General features: G+C 41.0%; 1 protein-coding gene across 1 annotated transcript in view; it reads right to left on the bottom strand.

Moving 5' to 3' along the window:
• The window catches only part of LOC137292420 (DNA-directed RNA polymerases I, II, and III subunit RPABC3-like), a 35,879-nt gene extending 10,086 nt beyond the window's left edge, over positions 1–25,793 (bottom strand). Inside the window, exons 1-3 of the mRNA XM_067823830.1 lie at positions 25,695–25,793; positions 21,799–21,882; positions 20,555–20,729 (exon numbers count right to left, since the gene is read on the bottom strand). Coding sequence (XP_067679931.1) covers positions 20,555–20,729; positions 21,799–21,882; positions 25,695–25,767 — 332 coding nt within the window. The 5' untranslated portion in view covers positions 25,768–25,793. The remainder of the gene's footprint in view (positions 1–20,554; positions 20,730–21,798; positions 21,883–25,694) is intronic.
• Between the last annotated feature and the right edge of the window lie 397 nt (positions 25,794–26,190).

Here is a 26,190-nt window from a genome sequence, read left to right as displayed (position 1 = left end):
ACCAGAAATGGGTTTCACACATTGTACCAATGTTGAGAAATGCAACAAGGCCTTTGGAATGACCAGCGAACGTCATATCCACTAGGCTACCCCACCGTCCCTGTGGTAGCATACACCCACCTACGCCAACCTCAAACACATAGTTCTTGTTCGGGCAAAACAGACGTTGAACAATCGGAACATGTCATACAGCAATTCATGATGTTACAGTGAGAGAGTGAGTGAGTGAATACAGCAGAAACATCAAAACAAACATACCAGCATAACGTAATCAGCTCATACAAAAACAAATTTACAGGCAAAGTGACATGAAGTCATTTACAAACATACAGAAAACATATAAGATTTACAAAAGCAGAAAAACACATAAACTGAAATGGTCGATGTTCAGTGAACTTGTGCTGGGCAGAACACATACTGTGATCCCGATCAGAAGCCAGACTACCTACCTCGCCCACACTCACAACTCAATTAATCTGCCAGGGTGAGATATCTGTATACCACCACTAGGTTTGGATATACGACACTGGTAGGTGGTAACACCAGTCATGTGACTTAAAAACCAAAGTCCATATCTACTGAGTCATGGCGTATTGTTAGAGGTTTATTTGTATAGAAAGTACTATGAATGCTACCGAGAGTCCCACCTGTCTGTCTGTTTGTATTGTGCAGTGACACCACAATCTGGGCGGGGCCATTTGGCAGATAAAACCTGTATCAACCTGGCATGCTACGGAGATATGCTCTCAGTATGTCAAACATGTCAATACGTCAAACGTCATGCAGATCAAACATTTTGGGAATGAATATTGCAACACCTGATACCTAGCACATGTGCTATGTGGATATAGATTAAACCATGCTGTGGCCTATGAACATGGATTGTGTGAGACACTACCAGCCTCTGCCCTTTGATTAAAGTCATATCATGTCCTAGTTTAACTACTATCACTTTTATTGAAGTGGATGACAAATAAGCAGTCAACTGTGCACTAAGTCTTACCCTCCCCTCGATTGCAGACCACACCTGAACCCTTCAAGCCTCAACTAATCTGCCCCTCCCTCCTAATCTCCCATCATTCACCCCTCTGATATGTCCTGGTCTCCTATCACCTCCCTCTGATTTGCCCCGCTCTCCCATCTCCCACCTCTGATTTGCCCCAGTCACCAGGCTCTCATCTCTATTACCAACCCTCTCCACACCCCCACCCCGATTTGCCTAAGTCCCTTATCCTGCCCCTCTGATTTGTCTCCTATGTCCCTGATAGTCATCAGATATCATTATGAGTTTTTTGGGAAGTAGGAAAGTGTATAACTGGTGATAACAACATCATAGAGTTTTAATTCACTATAAAAGATACTGTACAATGTAACAGGAGCACAAATATTACCCAATGCAACAGGAAGAAAATCAGCACAGTCCAACACCTCAAAGCAAACAACAGTATGTAATGTCAATATAGACATCTTCATGCTTCAGCAAGCATTTGCACCCTCCCTTATCTGACATCATGGACTTGTCCTACCCTGACAACAGCCTATTCCACACTGATAAAGAGGGGTGTTTTCTTGTCCTGGCAGATGGCCAACACGTACCCTTCCTGGTTAAAGAATGTGACGAGTATGTGTTGGCAAGCCCTACCCAGTCAGGTGGTAGTTATATATGGTCCTTAGTAGTGCTGACTCGGAAATCTGAACACAAGTTGAAACAGCTCCCTGTGCAATGTCCCACATACTTCAACATAGTCACGCTAACACCCCAGCTACATGGAGTCACTGCCAAACACTGTGGCCGAGATCTGTACACCCACAGACGTAACGTGTTACAACACATCTACAGTACAGATCTCTCACCTTTTATGACATTGAACTGCAGGTCACAAAATTCATAGGAAGGTTTTTAAATGTTTATATACTGTACGTAAAATAATTGAAAAAAAAAATCCAAAATGAGCTAACAGTGTATGACAAGTTTTCAACATGTTATAATCACTACAAACACATGAAACATGTGCTATAGTTACTGTATAACACACTTGCAAAATAATATAACTACTACAAACACATCCAACAACTACTGTATGATACACTTGTAGCATGTTACAACCCCTACAAACACACCCAACTTGTCTTATAACCACTTGTAACAGACATGCATGATGTTACAACTACTACAAACACATCAAACATGTGTTACAGCTACTGTATAACACACTCAGAAAATGCTATAACCACTACAATGACATCTAAAATGTGTTACAGCTACTGTATAACACACCTGCAACATGATATAACCACTACAAACACATCCAACTTGTGTTACACGCACTTTATGGTATAATCACTAGGCACACCCAACATGTGTTACAAGCACACGTGCAATGTTATAACCACTGCAAACACATCCAACATGTGTAATAGCTACTGTATAACACACTTGAAAATGTTGTAACCACTGCAAACCCATCCAGGAAATTATATCCACCTAATCACACAAGAGTAACATGTGTTAAAACCATTATATCAGACATTAGCTCCATGCAGAGACCTGCCACCCATTTTATAACCAGTATAGTAACACATTATATAACCACCATATAGCACACCCACTTAATGGTTGCTAACATATGCATCAGTCTAGTCATGACTGCTGTTTGACACACTGCCAACTGATATACAGATACTTGAACGCAACCCGAGATAATGTAACCCGTCAGCAGCATATGCAATATATATATATATATATATATATATATATATATATATATAGATAGATAGATAGATATAGATAGATAGATAGATAGATAGATAGATATATTGCACCCATTAAGAAAATTAAAACAGGGTTTCTTGATGGACAGTGTTTACTGTTAACGCAGGCCCACAGACACCAGGTGGGAACACACATGACAAAAATATTACAAAACGCCAGCTACTGTCCTTTAATGATAAGCATCAACAAGCAGTTACATACTGTAACCAACCTTGGTGTACATGTTGTTAAAATCAACCTCAAAATGACAACCAAAGATTGGCTCAGTTGAGCTAAGGGTATTGATGATTCCAGTCCTGTTGTAGTTTAGATCCACCTCATCCCAGTATATTTTGTTCTAGTATGTGTTGGCAAGTTCCACCCGGTCAGGTTGGCATTATATGCGGCCCTTAGCAGGATATCTGAGCACAAGTTAAACAGCTCCCTTTCTGTATAACATTCTATATTCTGAAATTAAGACTAGAGAGACAACTGACAATGGTGGACAGTAAGCTACTGGCTGGGTCTAGTCCTATTGCAGTGGCAGCTCGGCCTCATCCCAAAATGTTCTGTGGGAATGGGGACTGGAGAAAAAGTGGACAATGGTGGTAGAGTAAGCTAGAGGCTGGTTCTAGTCCTGTTGTAGTGGTGTCTCCGCCTCATCCAAATATGTTCTGTGGAAATGGGGAATGGGGACTGGGGACTGGAGAAACAGTGGACAATGGTGGTACAGTAAGCCAGAGGCTGGTTCTAGCCCTGTTGTAGAGGTAGATCTGCCTCATTCCTGTATGTTCTGTGGGAATGGGACTGGAGAAACAGCCGACAATGGTCGAACAGTAAGGAAGGAAGGAAATTAAGTTTGCTGAGTCAGCAGTTAGTGAACCTGCTTCATGTCAGCCATTACTCTGTGAACTAACTAACTCCCAGTCACAGCTGGGCGACAGGTGTGAACTGGACTCGGAATCACCCATGAATTCCTTGTGTGTCAAACTGAGTTAAGTGGAATAAAATCACTTCTGGGCACCTGCAGCCACATCGATAGTTTCTTTGTAATCCATGGCGGCTGTTCAACAATCAATACCACATCTCAGACAACAATGACCCTTAAGAATGCATACATAATGTCTTGTATATAATTTCACAACTTTGTAAAGCATAAAGCTCTTATACTACACAGTTGTATACCTTGAGTGGATATGGAGGTGTATGTATACCATGTTTTAAGATAAATACATCCACCACATATACCCGAAAAAATATAGCCACTAGATGTACCCCACTAAATATGCCCACCAGATGTACCCCATTAGATACATCCACCACCATAATTTTACTTGTTGTATCCTTCTAGACATACCCACCAGGTGTACCCCACTAAATACATCCCACAGATGCACCCTACTAGATATACCAACCACACATACCTGACTAAATACATCCAATTGATGTACCCCATTAGATATATCCAGCAGATGTACCCCACTAAATATACCCACCAGATATACCCCACTAGATATACCCACCAGACATATCCCATTAAATATGCCCTCAAGATGTACCCCACTAGTGGTACATTACTAGACATACCCACCAGACATACCCCACTAATTATATCCCCCAGACGTACCGAACTAGGTATAAACCACCAGGCATACCCCACTAAATAGCATGTAACAAAGTACATCTGCCAGATGTACTCCAGTAGATATCCACAGGATGTAGCCCAGTAGATCGATGTACCTCATGACTCTCTCTCTCTCTCTCTCTCACACACACACAGACACACACACACGATATATCCACCAGATGTACCGATCAGAAGCAGCCCCCTAGATGTACCCCCTAGATATTCCCACCTTGATTTACTTACTAGATAAATCATATCCAGCAGATGTACCTACTAGACATACCCTCTATATGTACCCACTAGATATATTTACCAGATGCATCACCCTAGATGGACCCACTATATGTATCCATTAGGTATACCCACCAGACATACCCAGTATATGTACGCCCTACAAGTAACAGTAAGATAATCAATGACATGGCCTTTATTCTATTATAATGCTGTGCTCCATTAGAGATAGCATACCACACCACCTGCCCACCACTGCTCCATGTATTCTCCATTACAAGGAACCAAGTCAACATAACAACTCCAGAAGTTAATCACTTGACAAGTTGGACAATAATCTACGGCCAACACCTATCTGAAGTAACCTCCTGACAAAGTCTGACTACAGGTGAATACAGGTGGGAACAGGTGAAATGGGGGCAGACTCTCACCTGTAACAAGAGATGAGAAGCTCTTTACCTGCATCAAGAGAACCATCAGCCCCCTTCAAAGTCCTCTCCCGATCCGATTGACAGTGAGAGTGTGACATGGTGTCTATAAATAGCTGTCATGTGACTTGACAGGCTGGTACATGTACTAGGAAGCGAGTTGCTGACTTATGTAGGCTAGTGTTAAAGCGAGTATTGTTGGTATAGAGAGGAAACAATATTTGAATGATACACCAGCTCTTACTGTTTATGATGTTATCATACCAGTCTGTGATGATGCTTTCTACCTCTGGTGCTTGTAACTATCAGAGGATTGATTAGGTGACTGATGATGAGGGTGGGGAGTGAGTGGAGTTAGGGTGGGAGGTGTGTGGCCAGTTTTCACTGCCTGTATGGAGTATGGAAAGCTGCTGACACCAACTGACAGACAGCCATGTATTTAACCTTAGTCTCTATGCACCTTCCTTGTGTCCCAATATAACCCTCTGCCCCTATATCACACTGTGGCCCGACATCATCCTTATCCCCTAATATAACCCTCTACCCCTATATCACACTGTGTCCTGATATCATCCTTGTGTCCCAATATAACCCTCTACCCCTATATCGCACTGTGTCCCGTTATCATCCCTGTGTTCCCCAATATAACCCTCTACCCTTATATCACACTGTGTCCCGATATCATCCTTGTGTTCCAATATAACCCTCTGCCCTATATCACACTGTGTCCTGTTATCATCCTTGTGTAACCCAATATAACCCTGTACCCCTATATCACACTGTGCCCCGATATCATCCTTGTGTTCCAATATAACCCTCTGCCCCTATATCACACTGTGTCCCGTTATCATCCCCGTGTCCCCTAATATAACACTCTGCCCCTATATCACACTGTGCCCTGATATCATCCCTGTGCTCAAAAATATCCCTCTGCCCCTATATCACACTGTGTCCCGTTATTATCCCCGTGTCCCCTAATATAACACTCTGCCCCTATATCACACTGTGCCCTGATATCATCCCTGTGCTAAAAAATATCCCTCTGCCCCTATATCACACAGTGCCCTGATATCATCCCTGTGTCCCAATATAACCCTCTGCCCCTATATCACACTGTGTCCCGTTATCATCCTTGTGTTCCCCCAATATAACCCTCTACCCCTATATCACACTGTGTCCTGATATCATCCATGCCCAAAAATATCCCTCTGCCCCTATATCACACTGTGTCCTGTTATCATCCCTGTGTCCCAATATAACCCTCTGCCCCTATATCACACTGTGTCCCCCCAACACACACACATATCAGTAATATGAATTTAAAATATTGATGTGCAAATTGCCTGGGTAGCTATCAGACATGTACAATCATTTTGCATATTTGAACTAAGAACCTAATCAGAAGGGTCAAGTACTTGGATAGATCTATTTCGGATGATGACAAACTGTGTTGCATAAGTGGTTTCAAATATGCCAGCTCTGTGTCTAATCTGGTCTATTCCTTATCATGACAGCCCTGTATGTTGTAATATCTAATCTTCACAATTGATTATATTTCATGGAAGCAGAGGAGTGGCTTCCTGGAATAGGCTGATTGTGTGCATGTTGCCTGTATACCCTACACTGTACACAGTTCAGGTGTTGTGGTTACAGTGTTGCTGTGTGTACCTCACTGAGTGTCCTCAGTTCAATAAACAGTTTTGTCATGATAGCAAGACTTTGTTGGCGTCAGCTACGTACATGGAACAATTTCTGCTGAGGTAGTGCCACTGAATATTCCGGTTATTGTAGAACTTGTGAAAGTTTACCTTCTTGAATATGGCTGAAGATCCATGTTGTAGAGCCGGTGTTTGGCACAATGTGTTGTACAGTCTTCAGTGTGATGAGCGAACACTTAAACCACTGAGCTTACCTACACTGTTTAGAGAATCACTGTGTTGTGGTGTTACACTGAGGTATTGTGTCATGGTGTTATACTGAGGTACTGCATTATGGTGATATACTGAGGTATTGTGTTATGGTATTATAACAAGCATGACATAAAAGGGATGCATTCAGATATAGTTTTATAATGAGGCATATTACAACCGAGGTAATTGTACATCATACACAAGATAATTACTACAGACAGACTGTGAAGACGCAGTGTTTTAAAATGCCATATTGCAAATAATACAGAAACTTTGTGTAGCGTAAAATAGTGGTATTTAGTGTAATAGTGAGTGAGTATAGTTTTATGCCAACTTTAGCAATATTACAGCATTATCATGGCAGGGGACACCAGAAATAGGCTACACACATTGCAGTCATGTAGGGAATAGATCCCAGATCTTCAACATCATGAATGCTTTCACCACTAAGCTATTGCATCACCCCCTACATAGTGTGATAAAGACGTAAAAAAAGTTATATAGACCTATACGACAAGCTATATTAAAACATATTGTTACCATATGATACTGAGGTACATAGAGTTATCGTGTGTCATACTGTGTCATGGAGTGTTATGGAGTCCCAACATAAAATGTTATACTGAAATTTAGTGTTATAGTGTAATAAAGTAGAACATTTTGTCACTGGTATAATGTATAATTATCATAGTGTTATGTTATGAGCTATGCTGAGTACGATATATTCTAACAGTGTGATATGATGAGGCAAGGTGTACGACTGAAGTATAGCATATAGCTACGTATACTTTTATGGAGAGCTATACTGAAGCACAGTGTTACTTTAAGGAATAGTTTTACACAGAGATGTAGCATATGGTTAGGTATACTCTTACAGAATGGTATACAAACAGTTGTGTAATGCATTTTGTTTGCGAATTTAACACCACACAACAAAAGACACATTTGGAAACAAAGGAATATGTTCAAGACAAACTTCTGATTGATATTGTGAGAGGAGCCTTCTCTTGGTACACTGTGTTATAGTGAGATACAGAGTGTTCTCACTGAATATAGAGCTATAGTGAGGGATAGGGTGTTTTGATTGGGTACATTGTTACAGTGATGGACAGGGTGTTTTGTCTGGGTCTAGTGTTATAGTGAGATACAGAGTGTTCTCACTGAATATAGAGCTATAGTGCTGGAAAGGGTGTTTTGATTGGGTACATTGTTACAGTGATGGACAGGGTGTTTTGTCTGGGTCTAGTGTTCTAGTGAGGTACAGGGTGTTTTGTCTGGACATAGCATTATAGTGAGGGAAAAGGTGTTCCGACTGGATTTAGTGTTATAGTTAGAGAATAGTGGACATGGTGTTTTCTCTGACACTGTTATAGTGAGATACAAGGTGTTCTGATTGGATATAGTGTCATAATAAGGGACATATTGTTCTGATTCGGTGTAGTGTAATACTGAGGGACAGGGTGTTTTGTCTGGGTATAGTGTTATAGTGAGGGACAGGGTGTACTCTCTGGGCATAGCATTACAGTGAGTCTGAGGTGTTCAGATCAGTGTTACAGTGAGGGAGGTGTTTGGTTTTGGAGCAGTATTACAGTGAGGTGGAGGTGCTACAGTGAGGTATGTAACCGGGTCAGTGTGTAAGTAAAGTGTATTGATAAAGCCATTGATTGAAGTCTACAATACCACTGCCGCTGAGACCAAGACGGCTGTGTCAACATGTCCGGGCTGGGAGCTTACAGGCATACAGCCCGCAACACATGCAGACACTAGAAAAACTCACAGAAAACCACTAAAAGTAAATCTTGTACAAAAGTTCATTCCTCAGGTTGAAATGAAGTCATGTGCGCCAGACCAAGAGGTGCTCCCCGCGTAAAATACACAACCCACTGTAATCCCTCGGCAAACACGTAACCACGACGACAGTGTAGATTGTAAAATACACAACATCTAATGCTAGGGTATGATTTCCTCCAACAGTATTTTAACTTTCTTTTTCATTTATAGCACATTTGTCAAGTTGATTTGTGTCTCGTTTCTTCCCAGGAATATAAGTCATCAACCAAATAGACATTATCTCAAACTAAAGTTTCAATAAATTTACACTTGGAATAGACAGAAATATTTTGAAATGTTTGAATGACTGAACGATATCAGATTTGGTCAGCGAGCACTGTTTGAAGAATGAACATGTTCTTGTTGACCTCCGCTTACAGCACCAAACTGACCTAAACAGTCAGGTCAGAAATGGACCATTAACAATTTTCTAATGTCTGCATGGACTTAACCATGCAATAAATAAAAACTAAACAAGAATAAATACATAAATATTGTGCTACTGCAGGTTACCAAAAATGACATTCAGAACAAAAGGTAAACATATATTCTTGTTTGGGCCTCCATTTATTATCTTCCTTATCAGCATGTATATACAACATACATTAATGTCTTAAAAAAAAATCTTTGTAATTCTTGTCTGTTAACATGGAAGAAGAAATCACAGCGATTCCCTGTCTGAGGAGCATGAAGGGAGAAATCATTGTAATTCCACATCCTTGCATGTATCAAGGAGAAATCATTGCAACTGTATGTCAGTCTATATACAGTCCTCCACCATTGTATGTCAAAGACCTGAGAAGTCAGTGTAGATCGTTTCCATATCAGAGAAGATACCACCAGCTGTGTTCACACAATGATTGGACTGTGAGCACAGCATGGTACCCTCCCCAACACAGACAGCTGCCCTTGACCTCATCTCTAGCTTTTACCTGAATACCTTCAACTGCAGCCTGTCCCATTGTGACAATGTGTTCTGAGCTCAGACACAACCTATTATCTCTTAGCTGAGTAATAATTCTATAACTCTTAGCTGAGACACAACCCTATATATCTCCCTAACACAGACTCAGCTCTATTTCACCCTAGCATAGACACAACCCCATATCACTCAGGTGACTCAGACAAAACCCCATATCCCCATCAAGCACAAACACAACCCTCCTCCCCCCCATAGCACAGACACAACCATATATCCATTCAGCTACAACACAACCCTATATCCCCCAAGCACCAATACAATGCCTTTTTTCTTAGATGAGATACAACTTGTATGTCCTCACTCACACACAACTCTATATTCCTTTAGCTGTCACACAACCCTTATCTCTTAGCTGTGATACAATCCCATATCTGACAGCTGACACACAACCCTATATCTCCTAAACAGAGACACCACCCTATACCTCCCAGCCGAGATACAACCCTATACCTTAGGCAGACGCCTATATCTCTTAGCTGGGATACGACCGTGTCAGTATGAATGTAAAGTGTATTGATAAAATCATTGATTGAAGTCAACAATACCCCTGCTTTCAAGACACAACCCTACATCTCCTAACTGAGACACAACCCTGTATCTCCAAGCTCAGAAACAACCATATATCCTCAATAGGTCACATAAATACCAGAGTTGTACATTATCTTTCCATTCTTCCCAAGTTAGGAAACAAACCTTCAACAACATCGTATCCCTTCCTGGTATACCTCTCTAGCTAAACCAGCATGGCACGACATAAACACATCTGAATGCTCAGCATCTGACACACAGCAACTCACATGTGTTAACAAGTGGTCCCTGGACACAGGACCAGGGCTGCACCATCACAGATGAGGACACAACAAGCTCCAACAGAAGACTTTCCAACATCACTGACAGTGGAGAAAACACAAACTACAATCAAAATGATGAAGTGCCTCCTCGATGTGCCTCCAGGAAAACTCAAGCAGCAACTGGCCAGCCACCACGGCCTGTCGCAATTTAAACTCTCCGCTACGGGGGAGAAGCGTTGTTGGCCATGGCAGCACCAGCGGGTGGTGGCGCCACGAGGTGCCAGGACTCCACGGAACAAGTGACGAAGATGAGTATTTTACCTCAAGCTGTGTGCGGTTGTTGACACTGATGAGACGAATTTATGTTGACAAACTCGCAGATTGTGCTGGAATGCAGCCACCAGTCGGCGGCACGCGCTCATCGTCATGCCTGCGTCAAACATCGCCCAATCACCAATGGCCACACAAAAATAAACTAACAGCAGAATTCATTTGGTCTCCAGATAGTTGAGCCTATAATAAGACAAGAGGTGAGTTTGTCGCGTGTCAGTCAGTTTGTGTTGGGGGGATTAGCAGCCTTGTGCCAGGGGGATCTGTGTGTCCCGACTGGACTGTACGTGGATGCTCACTCAGTGTTTGTCCAGTTGAGCTGACCACACGTCCAGAGTGCATGCAGGATCTCATGGTGTCGCGCGCCAGGAGTTGACGAACATCCGCCTAGGGCGACATGGACAGTGGCCTGCCAATACACACTCATCACATAACACACTCACACAAAGTCAAGCAGATTAACGTAATCTGATTACCTTCCCTGAGCTGACCAACAAGATTAACACAATCTTCTTTGTAGAACATGGAATGTAAGTCTTAAAGGAATTGCTGCTCTCTCAACGTTCAGATGCCACGACTAACCTGCAGAACTTCTGCAGGTTACCCTCCCTTTTGCATCCCTAAATCAGTGACTTACCAAGTGAAAATTATCATCACCACTTATAACAATTATCAAAGATAAATTCTCATCAACAAAATGGACTAGCATTTGAAAATGGTCAGACATATACATGTTTTGTGTGGGTAGGTGTGAGTGAGTGGATGAGTTAGTGAGTGAGGGAGGGAGTGGGTGAGTTTAGTTTTACACTGCACTCAGCAATAATTCAGCTACATGGTGACAGTCTGTAAATAATTGAGTCTGGACCAGACAATCCAGTGATCAACAACATGAGCATCGATCTGCACAAATGGGAACCAATGACATGTGCCGGTGAACCTGACCACCCGATCCTGTTAGTCACCTCTTACGACAAGCATAGTCACCTTTTATGGAAAGCATGGGTTGCTGAAGGCCTATTCTGCCCCGGGACCTTCATAGGTTGAGGGAGGGAGTGATATATACATCATTTATGTGGGTGAGCGAGTGAGTGAGATATATACACCACTACACCACCATTACTGGAGACTGATGCACATCACTATATGAACTGTAGACTGATAAGTTGTTTGCTGGTTACAAGGGGTGCATGCATTGATGTACGTTTGATGTTTGTATATATATAAACATGTCATGTTGAATATAAACAAACATCAAGGGTACATCAACCTATGGGCTCACAGGGACCAGTGAACAACCTATTTATCTTACCAAACACCTGTTTTGAACTGTATGCGGTATGGGTATTTGATTGTAAATTTCAGGCAAACTGTGTGAATCAAATGATTTGAATCTTGCTGGTTTTTTGCCTCCAGGTTTTGTCTCAGTAGAGCTGCCAGAGTGTAATTCCCCATCTTAATATTTACAGAGCTATATTTGAAAGTTTTGTCAAAATTTATTCATTGGAACGTGAGGCAAAAACTTTTATAGGCATTGCTAGATTTGTCTGACAGTACAAGAAGAATTGATCTAGCGTTATCTCCCTGCCATCAATTTGCATCTATAATAATCATAATAATAATAATGAGGGTACTTATACTGCGCAATGCTCCATGTCACTTAGGGGCATGCTCAAAGCGCACAAAAACAGTTAAAAATAACAACATATCAAAAGTCATACGAGAAAAAGGGTCGTAAATACAAGCTTCGAGAAAGTTACGATTTGTATCAGCTGAAAAGGTGTGTTTTGAGGTTACGCTTGAAAGCTTGAAGAGATGGAGCTGCGTGTAGTTTAAGTGGAAGTGTGTTCCAGTGCACTTGCAACAGAAGCAAAAGAGCAAGCACCAAATGTCTTGAGGTTGAATGGTGGAGGATCCAGCAGGTGTTTGTTACTGGATCTGAGGACACAAGCAAGAGTGTATGGTGTGAGAAAATCACATAGGTAAGAGGGTGCCATGGAGCTGACACACTGGTAAGCGAAAATAAGTATCTTGAAATTGATTTGCTCATGGATCTGTAACCTGTGCAAGGAATAGAGAATAAAATGTATGTCACAGGAGGGCTTAGAGCGGGTAACAAGACAGGCAGCTTTATTTTGGAGAGATTGCAAGCACGTCATCTGGGTTTTGGATGCAATTATCAAAGATAAATTCTCATCAACAAAATGGACTAGCATTTGAAAATGGGCAGACTGTTGCAATAGTCCAATCATGATAGTATGAGGGAGCAAACAAGCAGAGCTGCGGTGTCTTGGGTGAGTTGGTGGCAAATGCTGGATATATTACGGAGATGATAGTGAATAGTTTTGCACAGCTGATTTATTTGAATTTCCATGGAGAGACTGTTGTCCAAGTAGACTCCCAGATTTCTCACAGCAGTGGAGAAAGGGATGGATATGTCCCCAATCTGAAGATGATCAATGTAACACTTTTTCAACCTCGCTGGTGGACCGAACAGTATAGCCTCTGTTTAACTGTTACAAAACATTGGTAATTTCTGTGTATCAGGCGGGATTCAATGTTATATGAGATGAAGAAGTACTACCACAAAGTACTAAATGAGCTGCCATCAGCAATGGGGTACATTGAAATGTACCTCGCTTGTAAGTAGGGTACACTGAAAATAACAGAATAGTGCTTAGCCAATCAGAAAACGACATTTATGTGTGAGGAAAGATAAACAGCACTATATGTACTGCAGACTGATACACACCACTTCATGTACTGGAGATTGATACACACTACTATATGTAGTGTAGACTGACATATACCATTACATGTACTGTACACTGATACACACCTCTATATGTACTGTAGACTGATATACACCACTATGTGTATTTGAGAGTGATACACACTATTATATGTACTGGAGATTAATGTACACTATATGTATTGGAGAATGATACACACTATTACATATACTGGAGATTGATATATACTATTAGATATACGGGAGATTGACATAAACCTTTACATGTACTGGAGACTGATGGATACAGTCCTTACTTCTACTACAGATGGATACACACTATTATATGTACTGGACATTGATACTCACTATTATATGTACTGAAGATTGATATAACCTCAATATGTACTGGAGATTGATGCACCCCATTATATGTACATGAGATTGACACACACCACTATATGTAATGGAGAATGATACACACTACAATATCTTATGGAGATTGATATAACCTCAGTATGCACTGGAGATTGATACACACCATCATATGTACTGGAGAATTGATTCACAACACTATATGTACTGGAGATTGATGCACACCATTGTATGTACTGGAGATTGATACACACCAATATGTGTACCGAGGAGTGAATATAACCTCAATATTTACTGGAGATTGATACACACCATTACACATACTGGAGATTGACACACACCTTTATATGTACTGGAGATTGATAGACACCATTATATGTACTAGAGATTGATGCACACCATGATATGTACTGAAGACTGATATAACCTCAATATGTACTGGAGACTGATACACACCATTATTAGTACTGGAGATTGATACACACCATTATACGTACTGGAGATTGATACACACCACTATATGTACTGGAGATTGATACACACCACTATATGTACTGGAGATTGATACACACCGCTACGTGTACTGGAGATTGATATAACCTCAATGTGTACTGGAGATTGATATAAGTTATCACCTGTATATGTACTGGAGATTGATACACACCAAGTACTGGAGATTATTCACAGCAATGCATGCTTGAGAGAGGTGAAGAAGTAAGGACTAGTTAAGTGACACCTACTTGAGTTGTACCTCTCCTCCCCCTCCTCCAGGTATGCAAGCACCTGAACATCCCAATAATGCACCAGTTTCTCTCGTACTTGCAGCACGTTGTCTGTCAGGTTGGAGGTTACAGGTCGGAGGTCACAGGTGAGGACTGGGTGTCCACAGTAGGGCTGGGTTGTGTGGTGGGGCTCGTGCTGTCTGTGTGGCCAAGATGTTGACACACACAGCCAGGAGAAGGCAGTGGAGGGAGGGAGGTAGTGGGGAAGTGGGGGCAGAGGGCAGGGGCCATGGTCTGTGTGCCAGGCTGAGTTCCTCTCGGCAAACAAAACACGCAGCCTCACTTTCTCCTTGCGTGCCATGCAGCACCAGAAGTTAATGCAATAGATGAGCGGCTCTATACAACAGGGTGGTGGTATATACAGGGTAGTTGTATACAACAAAATGGAGGTATATGCAGGTGCCTATATACTACAGGGTGGTGGTACATGTGTACAACAGTATTGATGTATATACAGGTAGCTGTACACAAAATGGAGGTATATACAGGTGCCTGCATACTAAAAGGTGGTGGTACATGTATACAACAGGGTTGAGGTATACACAGATGCCTTTATACAACAGGGTGGTGGTATGTACTGCAGCCCCGAAACAACATTGTGGAGGTATGTACAGGTGCCTGTATACAGCATTGTGGAGGTATGTACAGGTGCCTGTATAAAACAGTGTGGAGGTTTGTACAGGTGCCTGTATACAACAGAGTGGTGGTATGTACAGGTGCCCATATAAAACAGTAAGGAGCTATGTACAGGTGCCTGTATACAACAGTGTGGATGTATGTACAGGTGCCTGTATACAACAGTGTGGATGTATGTACAGGTGCCTGTATACAACAGTGTGGATGTATGTACAGGTGCCTGTATACAACAGTGTGGAGGTATGTACAGGTGCCTGTATACAACAGTGTGGAGGTATGTACAGGTGCCTGTAACAAACAGCGATGGTATATATTGGTGCCTGTATACTAAAAGGTGGTGGTACATGGATACAACAGGGTTGAGGTATACAAAGATACCTGTATACAACAGGGTGGTGGTATGTACTGCATCCCCGAAACAACATTGTGGAGGTATGTATAGGTGCCTGTATATAACAAAGTGGTGGCATGTACAGGTGCCCATATAAAACAGTGTGAAGGTATGTACAGGTGCCTGTAACAAACAGCGATGGTATATACTGGTGCCTATTACTAAAAGGTGGTGGTACATGGATACAACAGGGTTGAGGTATACAAAGATGCCTGTATACAACAGGGTGGTGGTATGTACTGCAGCCCCGAAACAACATTGTGGAGGTATGTACAGGTGCCTGTATACATAATACAACAGTGTGGAAGGATGCACAGGTGCCTGTATAAAACAGTGTGGAGGTTTGTACAGGTGCCTGTATAGAACAGTGTTGTAGTATGTACAGGTGCTCGTATACAACATTGTGGAGGTATGTACAGGTGCCTGTATACAACATTGTGGAGGTATGTACAGGTGCCTGTATACAACAGAGTGGTGGTATGTACAGGTGCCCATATAAAACAGTAAGGAGCTATGTACAGGTGCCTGTATACAACAGTGTGGAGGTATGTACAGGTGCCTGTAACAAACAGCGATGGTATATACTGGTGCCTATTACTAAAAGGTGGTGGTACATGGATACAACAGGGTTGAGGTGTACAAAGATGCCTGTATACAACAGGGTGGTGGTATGTACTGCAGCCCCGAAACAACATTGTGGAGGTATGTACAGGTGCCTGTATACATAATACAACATTGTGGAGGTATGCACAGGTGCCTGTATAAAACAGTGTGGAGGTTTGTACAGGTGCCTGTATAGAACAGTGTTGTAGTATGTACAGGTGCTCGTATACAACATTGTGGAGGTATGTACAGGTGCCTGTATACAACAGAGTGGTGGTATGTACAGGTGCCCATATAAAACAGTATGGAGCTATGTACAGGCACCTCTATACAACAGTGTGGATGTATGTACAGGTGCCTGTATACAACAGTGTGGAGGTGTGTACAGGTGCATGTATACAGAAGTAAGGAGGTATGTACAGGTATGTACAGGTGCCTGTAACAACAGCTGTGGTATATACTGGTGCCTGTATACAACAGTGCAGAGCTATGGAAGGTGCTTGTATAGAACAGTATGGTGGTATGTTCAGGTGCCTGTATACAACAGTGTGGTGATTTGTACAGGTGTCTGTATACATCAGAGTGGAGGTAAGTACAGCTCACCTATACAATAGATTTGAGGTAAATATAGGTTCCTGTATACAACAGGGTTTAGGTATGTACAGGCTCCTGTATACAACAGTGTGGAGGTATGTACAGGTGCATCTATACAGCAGGGTGCTTGTATAAATAATAATGGCACTTGAAAGCACCTGCATACACCAGGGTGGTGGAACAGACTGGTGCTTGTATAGGACAGTGATGAGGTATACACATGCTGCTGTACATAGTACCGTGGTGATATATACAGGTGTGTCAATACAACAGGGTGATGATATACTGGTATACAAGTGAACAGAACAGGCAGTTTTATGCATGGGTAAACAGACTTGTGGCACATGAGTCTATCTATATGGTACTGATATTAACAGGTGTCTGTATACAACAGGTTGTTGTTTTCAACAGGTCCTAATACAGCAGAGTGATGCTATCAACAGGTTCTGAAATACACCAAAGTGATGCCATCAGCATGTACCTTTACACGACAGGGAGCTGATATCAACAGGTGTCCTAATACAGCAAGGTTCAACTATCAACAGGTGTCCTAATACAGCAGGGTTCTGCCATCAGTAGGTTCCCTAATTTAACAGGGTGTTGCTATCAACAGGTGCCCAAAAACAGAAGTGTGCTCCTTTCAAAAAGTGTATTAATACAAGGTGTTCTGCTGTCAAAAGGTTCTGCTGTGAATCAACTCACACACAAACTTCAGTTTCTCCAATCATTCAATCCAGGTTGCACATTCTCCCTGAGACTTGTCATTCATTCTACCCAGGCATTCAAATGTACATTCTCCCCCAGACAGGTAGCCAAACACGTCCCCACACGCCAATCCGCTCACTGTGGGTGTGGCCCGAATTGCATTCAGACACCCCTCCAAATGGACTGACCTTGTGACATCCAGCACTGTGTCTGATGAACATGGAACAGTGCATAGTCCTACCCAATGTTGACAGGGAGGGCAAGTTGTAACATGCATTCTGTGACATGTGTAGGAGGGTGTCGCTATGCTGACTATCAATCAGTTAGTTCATCAATGCAGTCAGTTTGGGTACAATGTAAGAGAGATAACTCTACGTGTATCTTGTTTATCACAGTCCAGTTTGCACAGATTAATCATAATGCGACTCCCAAAATTATACCTACAACCTCCATCCCTGTAATTCCCAAACTAATAATCACAGACTACATCAATGCAATTCCCCAAATTTTTACAGACTAAGGTATCTGCCATTCCAAAACATATAACAACAAACTATTGACTAAGGTACCTGCAGTTCCCAAACTTATAACTACAGACTAAGATTCCTGCAATTCCCCAACTTATAACTATAGACTAAGATATCTGCAAATCCCAAAATTATAACTACAGACTAAGATTCCTGCAATTCCCCAACTTATAACTATAGACTAAGATATCTGCAATTCCCAAAAATATTACAGACTAAGATACCTGCAATTCCCAAAAATATTACAGACTAAGATTCCTGCAATTCCCCAACTTAAAACAACAGACTAAGATATCTGCAATTCCCAAAATTATAACTACAGACTAAGATTCCTGCAATTCCCCAACTTATAACTATAGACTAAGATACCTGCAATTCCCAAAAATATTACAGACTAAGATACCTGCAATTCCCCAAAACAGTAACAGACTAATATATCTGTAACTCCCAAACTGGTAACTACAGGCTACCATATCTGCAATTCCCAAAATTCTTGCAGACTAAGATACCTGCAATTCCCAATCTTATAACTACAGACTAAGATTCCTGCAATTCCCCAACTTATAACTATAGACTAAGATATCTGCAAATCCCAAAATTATAACTACAGACTAAGATTCCTGCAATTCCCCAACTTATAACTATAGACTAAGATATCTGCAATTCCCAAAAATATTACAGACTAAGATACCTGCAATTCCCAAAAATATTACAGACTAAGATTCCTGCAATTCCCCAACTTAAAACAACAGACTAAGATATCTGCAATTCCCAAAATTATAACTACAGACTAAGATTCCTGCAATTCCCCAACTTATAACTATAGACTAAGATACCTGCAATTCCCAAAAATATTACAGACTAAGATACCTGCAATTCCCCAAAACAGTAACAGACTAATATATCTGTAACTCCCAAACTGGTAACTACAGGCTACCATATCTGCAATTCCCAAAATTCTTGCAGACTAAGATACCTGCAATTCCCAATCTTATAACTACAGACTAAGATACCTGCAATTCCCAAACTTATAAGTATAGGAGAAACCACGCCTGTGAAATATTGTCTGACAATGCAAAACCGGAGGGGGGAGGAAAATCCCGGGGGTGGATGGTTTTACACTGTCTATCAAACCGAGGAGAAGTGTTTTCTCAAACGTACATACTGTCAATGATGGATAAATACGGTATAAATGACCATTTAAAGAAGATTTATAATAACAACTGAAGCACACATAAAATCAATTTAATGACAGTAATCATAAGTAGATGATGTTCCCAATCACTTTCGTCGGCCAAGTGGCCATGCAGTAGAGCGTCTGCCTGCGAATCTGAGAGTTGCAGTTCCAATCTCGCTAGGGAAAACATTTGCACTTTGAGCTTAATCTTGAACAATATTTTTCAATAGATTTCAAATACTCAGGTATCATTTGAATGTTGATGTTCATATAAAGTTTGGAAAAGTAAAACCTCAAACGCTGTTATTCTGTGGAAACAAGTGATGACCTAATATATAGTGAGAAGCACACCTCAGGTTTACACCCATAGACTAAGATCACTGCAATTCCCAAACTCATGACTACAGACTAAGATCCTTGTAATTCACACAGTTTATGAAACTGGGCATATAATCAAGCAATATGACACAAGTCAGTCTTGACTTGTAAATCTATGCTTGTAAATCATGAAAACATGGCAGGCCATTGCATGCTTGTAAATCTGGGCAATATCACACAGGTCATTGTATGCCTGTAGATCATGGCAATATCACACAGGTCACTGTATGCTTGTAGATCATGGCAATATCACACAGGTCATTGTATACTTATAAATTAAGGCAATATCACACACGTCATTGTGTGTTTGTAAATCTGTGAATTATCACACAGGTCACTGTATGCTAGTAAATCAGGGCTTTATCACAGGTTATTGAACATTGTTGTATGCTTGTAAATCAGGGCAATATCGTGCAGGTCATTCTGGACTAGTAAGTAAGGGCAATATTACACAAGTCATTATATACTTGTAACTCAGGGAGATATCATACAGGTTACTGTATTCTTGTAAATCAGGTACATATCACATGCGTCATTTTATGTTTGTAAATCAGGGAAATATCATGCAGGTCATTGTATGCTTGTAAATCAGAGTGAAATCACACAGGTCACTGTATAAATGTAAATCAGGGCATATCATATGTCATATCACACAGATTGACAGATTTACGCTTGTAAATCTATGTGATATGCCACAGGTCAATGCATGCTTGTAAAACAACAACACCAAGCTTATTGGTGAAGGAACCATGGCAAAAAGAGCAAAGTAGTACTTACAGTCTGGAGGAGTCCATGCCACCGTCATCCCCCTCAATTCTGTAGACTTTGCCGAACATGACATACTCGAACTGGTCAGCACGAGATGGACCCTGCTGGGTGGGGTTGTACTCTCCATCTTCCGGGTACCCATCCTCCCGCAGTGTCGTGGCGATCACCAGGCGAAACTTGTCACCTGAGGAAGTCACATGACAAGTCACCATAGTACACTGTTAGTAACTGTCACAAAAGAAGTCATTATTTCTGCAACTGTCGCAGGACAAGAACCTGTTACCTGGGAAAATGACTAACTCCAAGAATCAGTAACCAAGGACTGATTGAGTGATATTTAGTTTAATGCTGAATTCACCAATAATCTAGCTATATTGCGTCAGTGTGTAAGTAATCAAATCTGGACCAGACAATTCAGTGAGCAACATCATGTGCATCAAGTTACACAGTTGGCATGTGAAGACGTGTCAACCAGGACAGTGAATTTCACCACCCAAACTGACCCATCAGTCAGGCATGGGTGACTGAAGGCCAATTCTTACCGGCCATTAACCTAGGAAACAGTCACAGACAGCATTTATCAGTAACCTAAGTAACACAACAAATTATCTGTCAGTAAGTTGGCAGCTTGTGGTTCAGAGGCTGTGTTCACACTACATAGTTACAACTGCTGTAGAAGATGTCAACTGAGACTGACTCTAACATGAGCAGGGCACATTCACTCACAGTGTTTGCCCAAGGCATAAAAATTTAGGAGTCATCATGACTCCCTGGTGTCGGGAGAGGGAGCTGTATTTTGGGAGCCAGTTACAGTTTGGAACTTTCATCAAGACGTCATCTGTGATTGTTCAAAAACTACGACAAACAAGGTAAGCAATGTCAGGTATTGAATCAGCACTGAACAGTTAACTGGCAAACAGTTAGTTTTAGAAGTTTAGATTATCTGAACAAAGGGCCCAGTAGCAAGCTTTTAAATTCACCCAGTATTTGAGGAAATTTGTTTGTCAAATACACAGGTTTTCTGCATCACAGCTGCACTCACTCACTTACTCACCAGTCCACCCACCCACTAACTCACAGATAACACAACCAGCCCACCCACCCACTCACTCACAGATAACACAACCAGCCCACCAGCCCACCCACCCACTCACAGATAACACAACCAGCCCACTCACCCACCCACCCACTCACAGATAACACAACCAGCCCACTCACTCACTCACAGATAACACAACCCTGATACAACTCACCTAGATCCATGGGGTAGACCTGTGTGTTCACGTCCAGGATCAGGTCCATCTTGAAGGACTCACTCTCACAGAACAGACGCGACACTGAAAAATGATGTATACTACAGTTACTCTGCTACAAAGACAGTGATATGCGGTGAGTAGTGAGAAATGAGCTTCCCACATTGTACCCATGTGTAGAATCGAACCCTGATCCTTGGCCCATTGATGGGATCTTAAGTAGAGTGTAACGCTGTTACACAGAATAGTTTCCCGTTTACCCATAACTAAACCATAACATGAAGGAATTTTGTGAGCGGCTACTGGTACTTGTGATGTCATCAGTGAAATAAATGCAGGGATTTATAGGATGCAAATTCTTGCATCCTAAACACATAAAAATTGACAATGGATGCAACCAAATTTATTAGCATGTCCACTGGCATGCAGAAAAAGTCCAGATACTTTTTGTAAAAAGTTTGATCAAATAGCAATAAGTTATCACTGTGTCTGCTACTAGCCAGGTTATGGTATCTTTTGTTGTTTAATCACTGTGACAATGTGATGATCATGTTACACAATACAATAACAGTAACTGAAATACAACATTATTCCAACATAGTATTGATAACAGGGATTTACCTTGAGTCTTGTATTTGGGGTCCCTCGGACACATGCTCTTAACTTTAAGGAGTCGTGGACCACAAAACGTAACTATTGTTATTGCTTTCTGTATCATGGTCATCACAGTGAGTGAGTGAATGAGTTTATTTTTAGGCTGCTTTTAGCAATATTCAGGCAATATCAATCGCGGGGGACACCAGAAACTGAGCTTCACATTATTCCCATGTGGGGAATCAAACCCGATTGTGGTGTGATGAGCAAACTCTTTAACCACTAGGCTACCCCATCGCCCCTCATCACAGTACCTGAACTGCGAAGTATATGATAACCCAACTAGTAGCACACTCAATGATAACTTATTTTTGCTGGATCAATGTTTAAAAAAAAAGTATTTGGTCTTTTTCTGTGCCCCTATTGACATGCTAATATACTTTGTTGCTTTCGTTGACAGTTTTTAAGTGTATAGGATGCAGGAATTTGCGTCCTGTAAATCCCTGTAATACTACTGAAGTGTCTGGGACCCCCATTTTGATGTCCAGGACCAATGATAACTAAGAGTATGGGTTCAAGGGACCCTGAAATACAGGACTCAAGGTAAATTCCTGTATATGGATGTTTAAACTATTGTAAATATGATCTTTTTCTTAAGTGCCAACAGTGTTCAGATGATAGAAAATGACTGAAATTCAATCGAAAGAAGGATTAAAAATGATCCATCACTGAAAAATCTTTTCGTCAGCTTTTTGTTTTAGTTTAACACATTTGAATAAGTAAACTAACCATTAGATTCCATGAATATTCATGAACAAACATGCACTCAACAGTGTAAAGCAATGTGCATTGTAAAATTATACCCATTTTTATTGTTGAACTACAATTCCATTGTTTTTCTTGCAAGTGTGCATTACATTGAATGACAGCATTAGCTATAAAAAAAACTGGTGAAAAAACAGTGAAATGTTTGGTGATTACATCACAAATGTACATATACTTTGATTATAATCAATAACTGTTCACCACAAGTCCCTGATAATTGACAGTGAATTTGGTTTACGATTCCCAATCACACTGTATGTGATAAATATGTGTTAATAAGCATGATAAGGGTTTCTGTTAGTGCTCTCAAAGGGCCAATTCATATTTCACTTTGTATATGATCTTTGGACTATTCTCTGTTGTTACAGTCTTTATTGTGTGACTCTGTTGCTGTCAACTTTAGCTACAGCACAGAATTTGCAAGTATTGTTTGTTTGTTACCAGCTATATCATTTGTCTGTCAGCTGTTGGTAAATGTATATATCATCTGACAATTGCACTCAGGTTGCAGTATATATCATTTGACAGTTACAGCTTGCCTGTTGGTTGCAGTATATATTAATGGATATTTGCATGTTCATTGATGAATATCATTTTATAGTTAGTTGCAGGTCGCAGTATCTAATTTGATAGTTGCAAGTTGGTTGCAATATATATCATGTGATAGTTGCATGTTGGTTGCAGCATATATCACTTAAAAGTTGCATGTTGTTAGCAGTATGTAACATGAGCTTGTGCAGTATATGACGTGTGTTGCGCCCTTGCCTTCAGTATTTAATGTAGCCTCGGTATACCAGGTCATGTATGTTATTTACCTGGAATATATATCAACTGACATAAATTCCTTATTCACCTGCTTGCAGCAGTATATCATGTAACATTTGTCCCACCAGAACTAAGGTCAGCGTGTCAGCTGATCACTCTGTAGACAGTCATTGACTCGGTCACTGTTGTTGTGTACACCCTAGCAACCATCCAGTCGTGATCTAACCTGCACTCTATAGTACAGCCTAGTAGGTCCTGGGTTCTGTCACTAACAACTTACCACTAATGGTCATTAACCAACATAAACTAGTACGTCAATCTTGCACATATAACAACACTGTCATGATTTTGGATGAAAATTTTCTATTCCATAGCCACAAGTCTCTTCAGGTTGGCAGTTGGTCACTTAGGCCAGATATGCATTACAGCACCACTCTGTGAACATAGAAGACCTGTCTTACTATTCTTACCCCATTCCCTCCATCATGAAACACATGCCACAAGGCCATAAAACCTATCAGTGGAGTGGAAGAGAGCTGCAGTCTGAACATGAACTAGAAAGCTTAGGAGTTAGCAATAACAGCTGAATCAGATAAGAATAGATATTTATCTGTGAGTAGCCTACCCTGAACTTTATAAAACATGTCCTGTCTTGCAATATGATTTTCTAATCAACAAGTTTGTGTCTTTTTGAAACCACATCAATGATCTAAGGTTTGCGACCCTGAATACTGAATTCTAATACAATATGATGGTCTAAATGAATCAATAATGAAACAGACAACACATAAGCAACAGACAATGATGTGTTAGTAACAGGGTCTGCATAATATCACCTCTGATGCTGTCACAGAAGTTCCCATGTTTCCATCATATTATTTGTTACATTTCTGTTTGAGTATCATTAATTATGAATCGTATGGCAAAAAAAGCTGAGTCAGAACTTTTCATTACTTACAAAGTTTCTGCAAATCAGCAACATACAGTTCATGTCTTAGCTGCTATTAAATCTACATTTTCATTAATAGCAAAAGTATAAAACAGACAAATTCATAATCAACTTATTAAATAAGAATGTGAAGATAAGGTACATGCCCTCACATGTCCTAAGTATCGTATGTACAAAAAAGTCACTGAATTTAAACGAATATAGATGGCTCACCATTCAATATCCCTAGCCGATGCCTGCTCCATTTCTTGGAACATCCCCCGGGGTGGTGATCGTTGTCCCGGGGGTGGCTGTCCACATGTGTGGACTTGGTGCGGTAGAAGTGGTAGAGAACATCGCCGGGACAGACCGCGCTTGGTGCAGGGCTGGCGTGCTTTCAGCAATGTTTGACAGATCGGCCAATGTTCACGATTTCTGGTGACATGTCACAACATGCTACGGGGTGCCGGGTACGATCACAGCCGACCACGTACGGCGGGGTCGATCATAAATAAAAATCACCATAGCAACATGTCGCATTTTACCAGTCACAATACAAATTCTTTAAAAATGGCATTAACATCAACCGTCATCATTTTGGCTGCGGTCCAAAACAAAATACTGCGCATCACACAAAATCACATGTCCGGCCATGCTCGGAGCCGGTGCTATCCGAGGGCGAGGTGACCTGGACTGTTCATGGTGACAGCTGCTCCAGCAACCTCACTGACTGACGGGCGGTTACACACTTTAAACATAAGCTATGGAACAAAGTTTCACTCACCTCTGTCGAATTTCTTGCCATCTGGATCAATATCTTTAACATCAAAAATATCCTCAAACAAAACACCCGCCATGTTTATTTCGCGGAAATAGCCTCTAAAGCCATGCTATGAATGCTTCGCTTTCTGTAGATTTGATAAATTGCATCTTGTCATTGTATCAGAATAGATTATTTGATCATTTTCAGTATCTGACTACTCTTTCATACAATCGTTCTTCTTGCTAAAGAAGGATATCTATGTTTATATTTATAAATAACAAGAGTATTGCATTTCACTTTTTAGCCCTAGAGCGAAAAGATTTATTCAAGGGACATAACTCTAAGCAATCGTGTACACACTTGGAGGTGCATTTAAAATCTCAGTGTTCTTCTTAGCACTAAATTATAATCCACGCACCCAATCTAAAACCGAACTAATGCATACTTTTTAAGCAGATATGGTTCACTGCACAGTTATTATTACGAAACAGAACGGGTTATTTTTTGTTTTCAAATA

This window comes from Haliotis asinina, chromosome 1 (assembly GCF_037392515.1).
Source record: "Haliotis asinina isolate JCU_RB_2024 chromosome 1, JCU_Hal_asi_v2, whole genome shotgun sequence".
Lineage (NCBI taxonomy): Eukaryota > Metazoa > Mollusca > Gastropoda > Lepetellida > Haliotidae > Haliotis > Haliotis asinina.
Note: the sequence above shows the minus strand (reverse complement) of the source record. Positions and strands in the feature narration are given on the sequence as shown.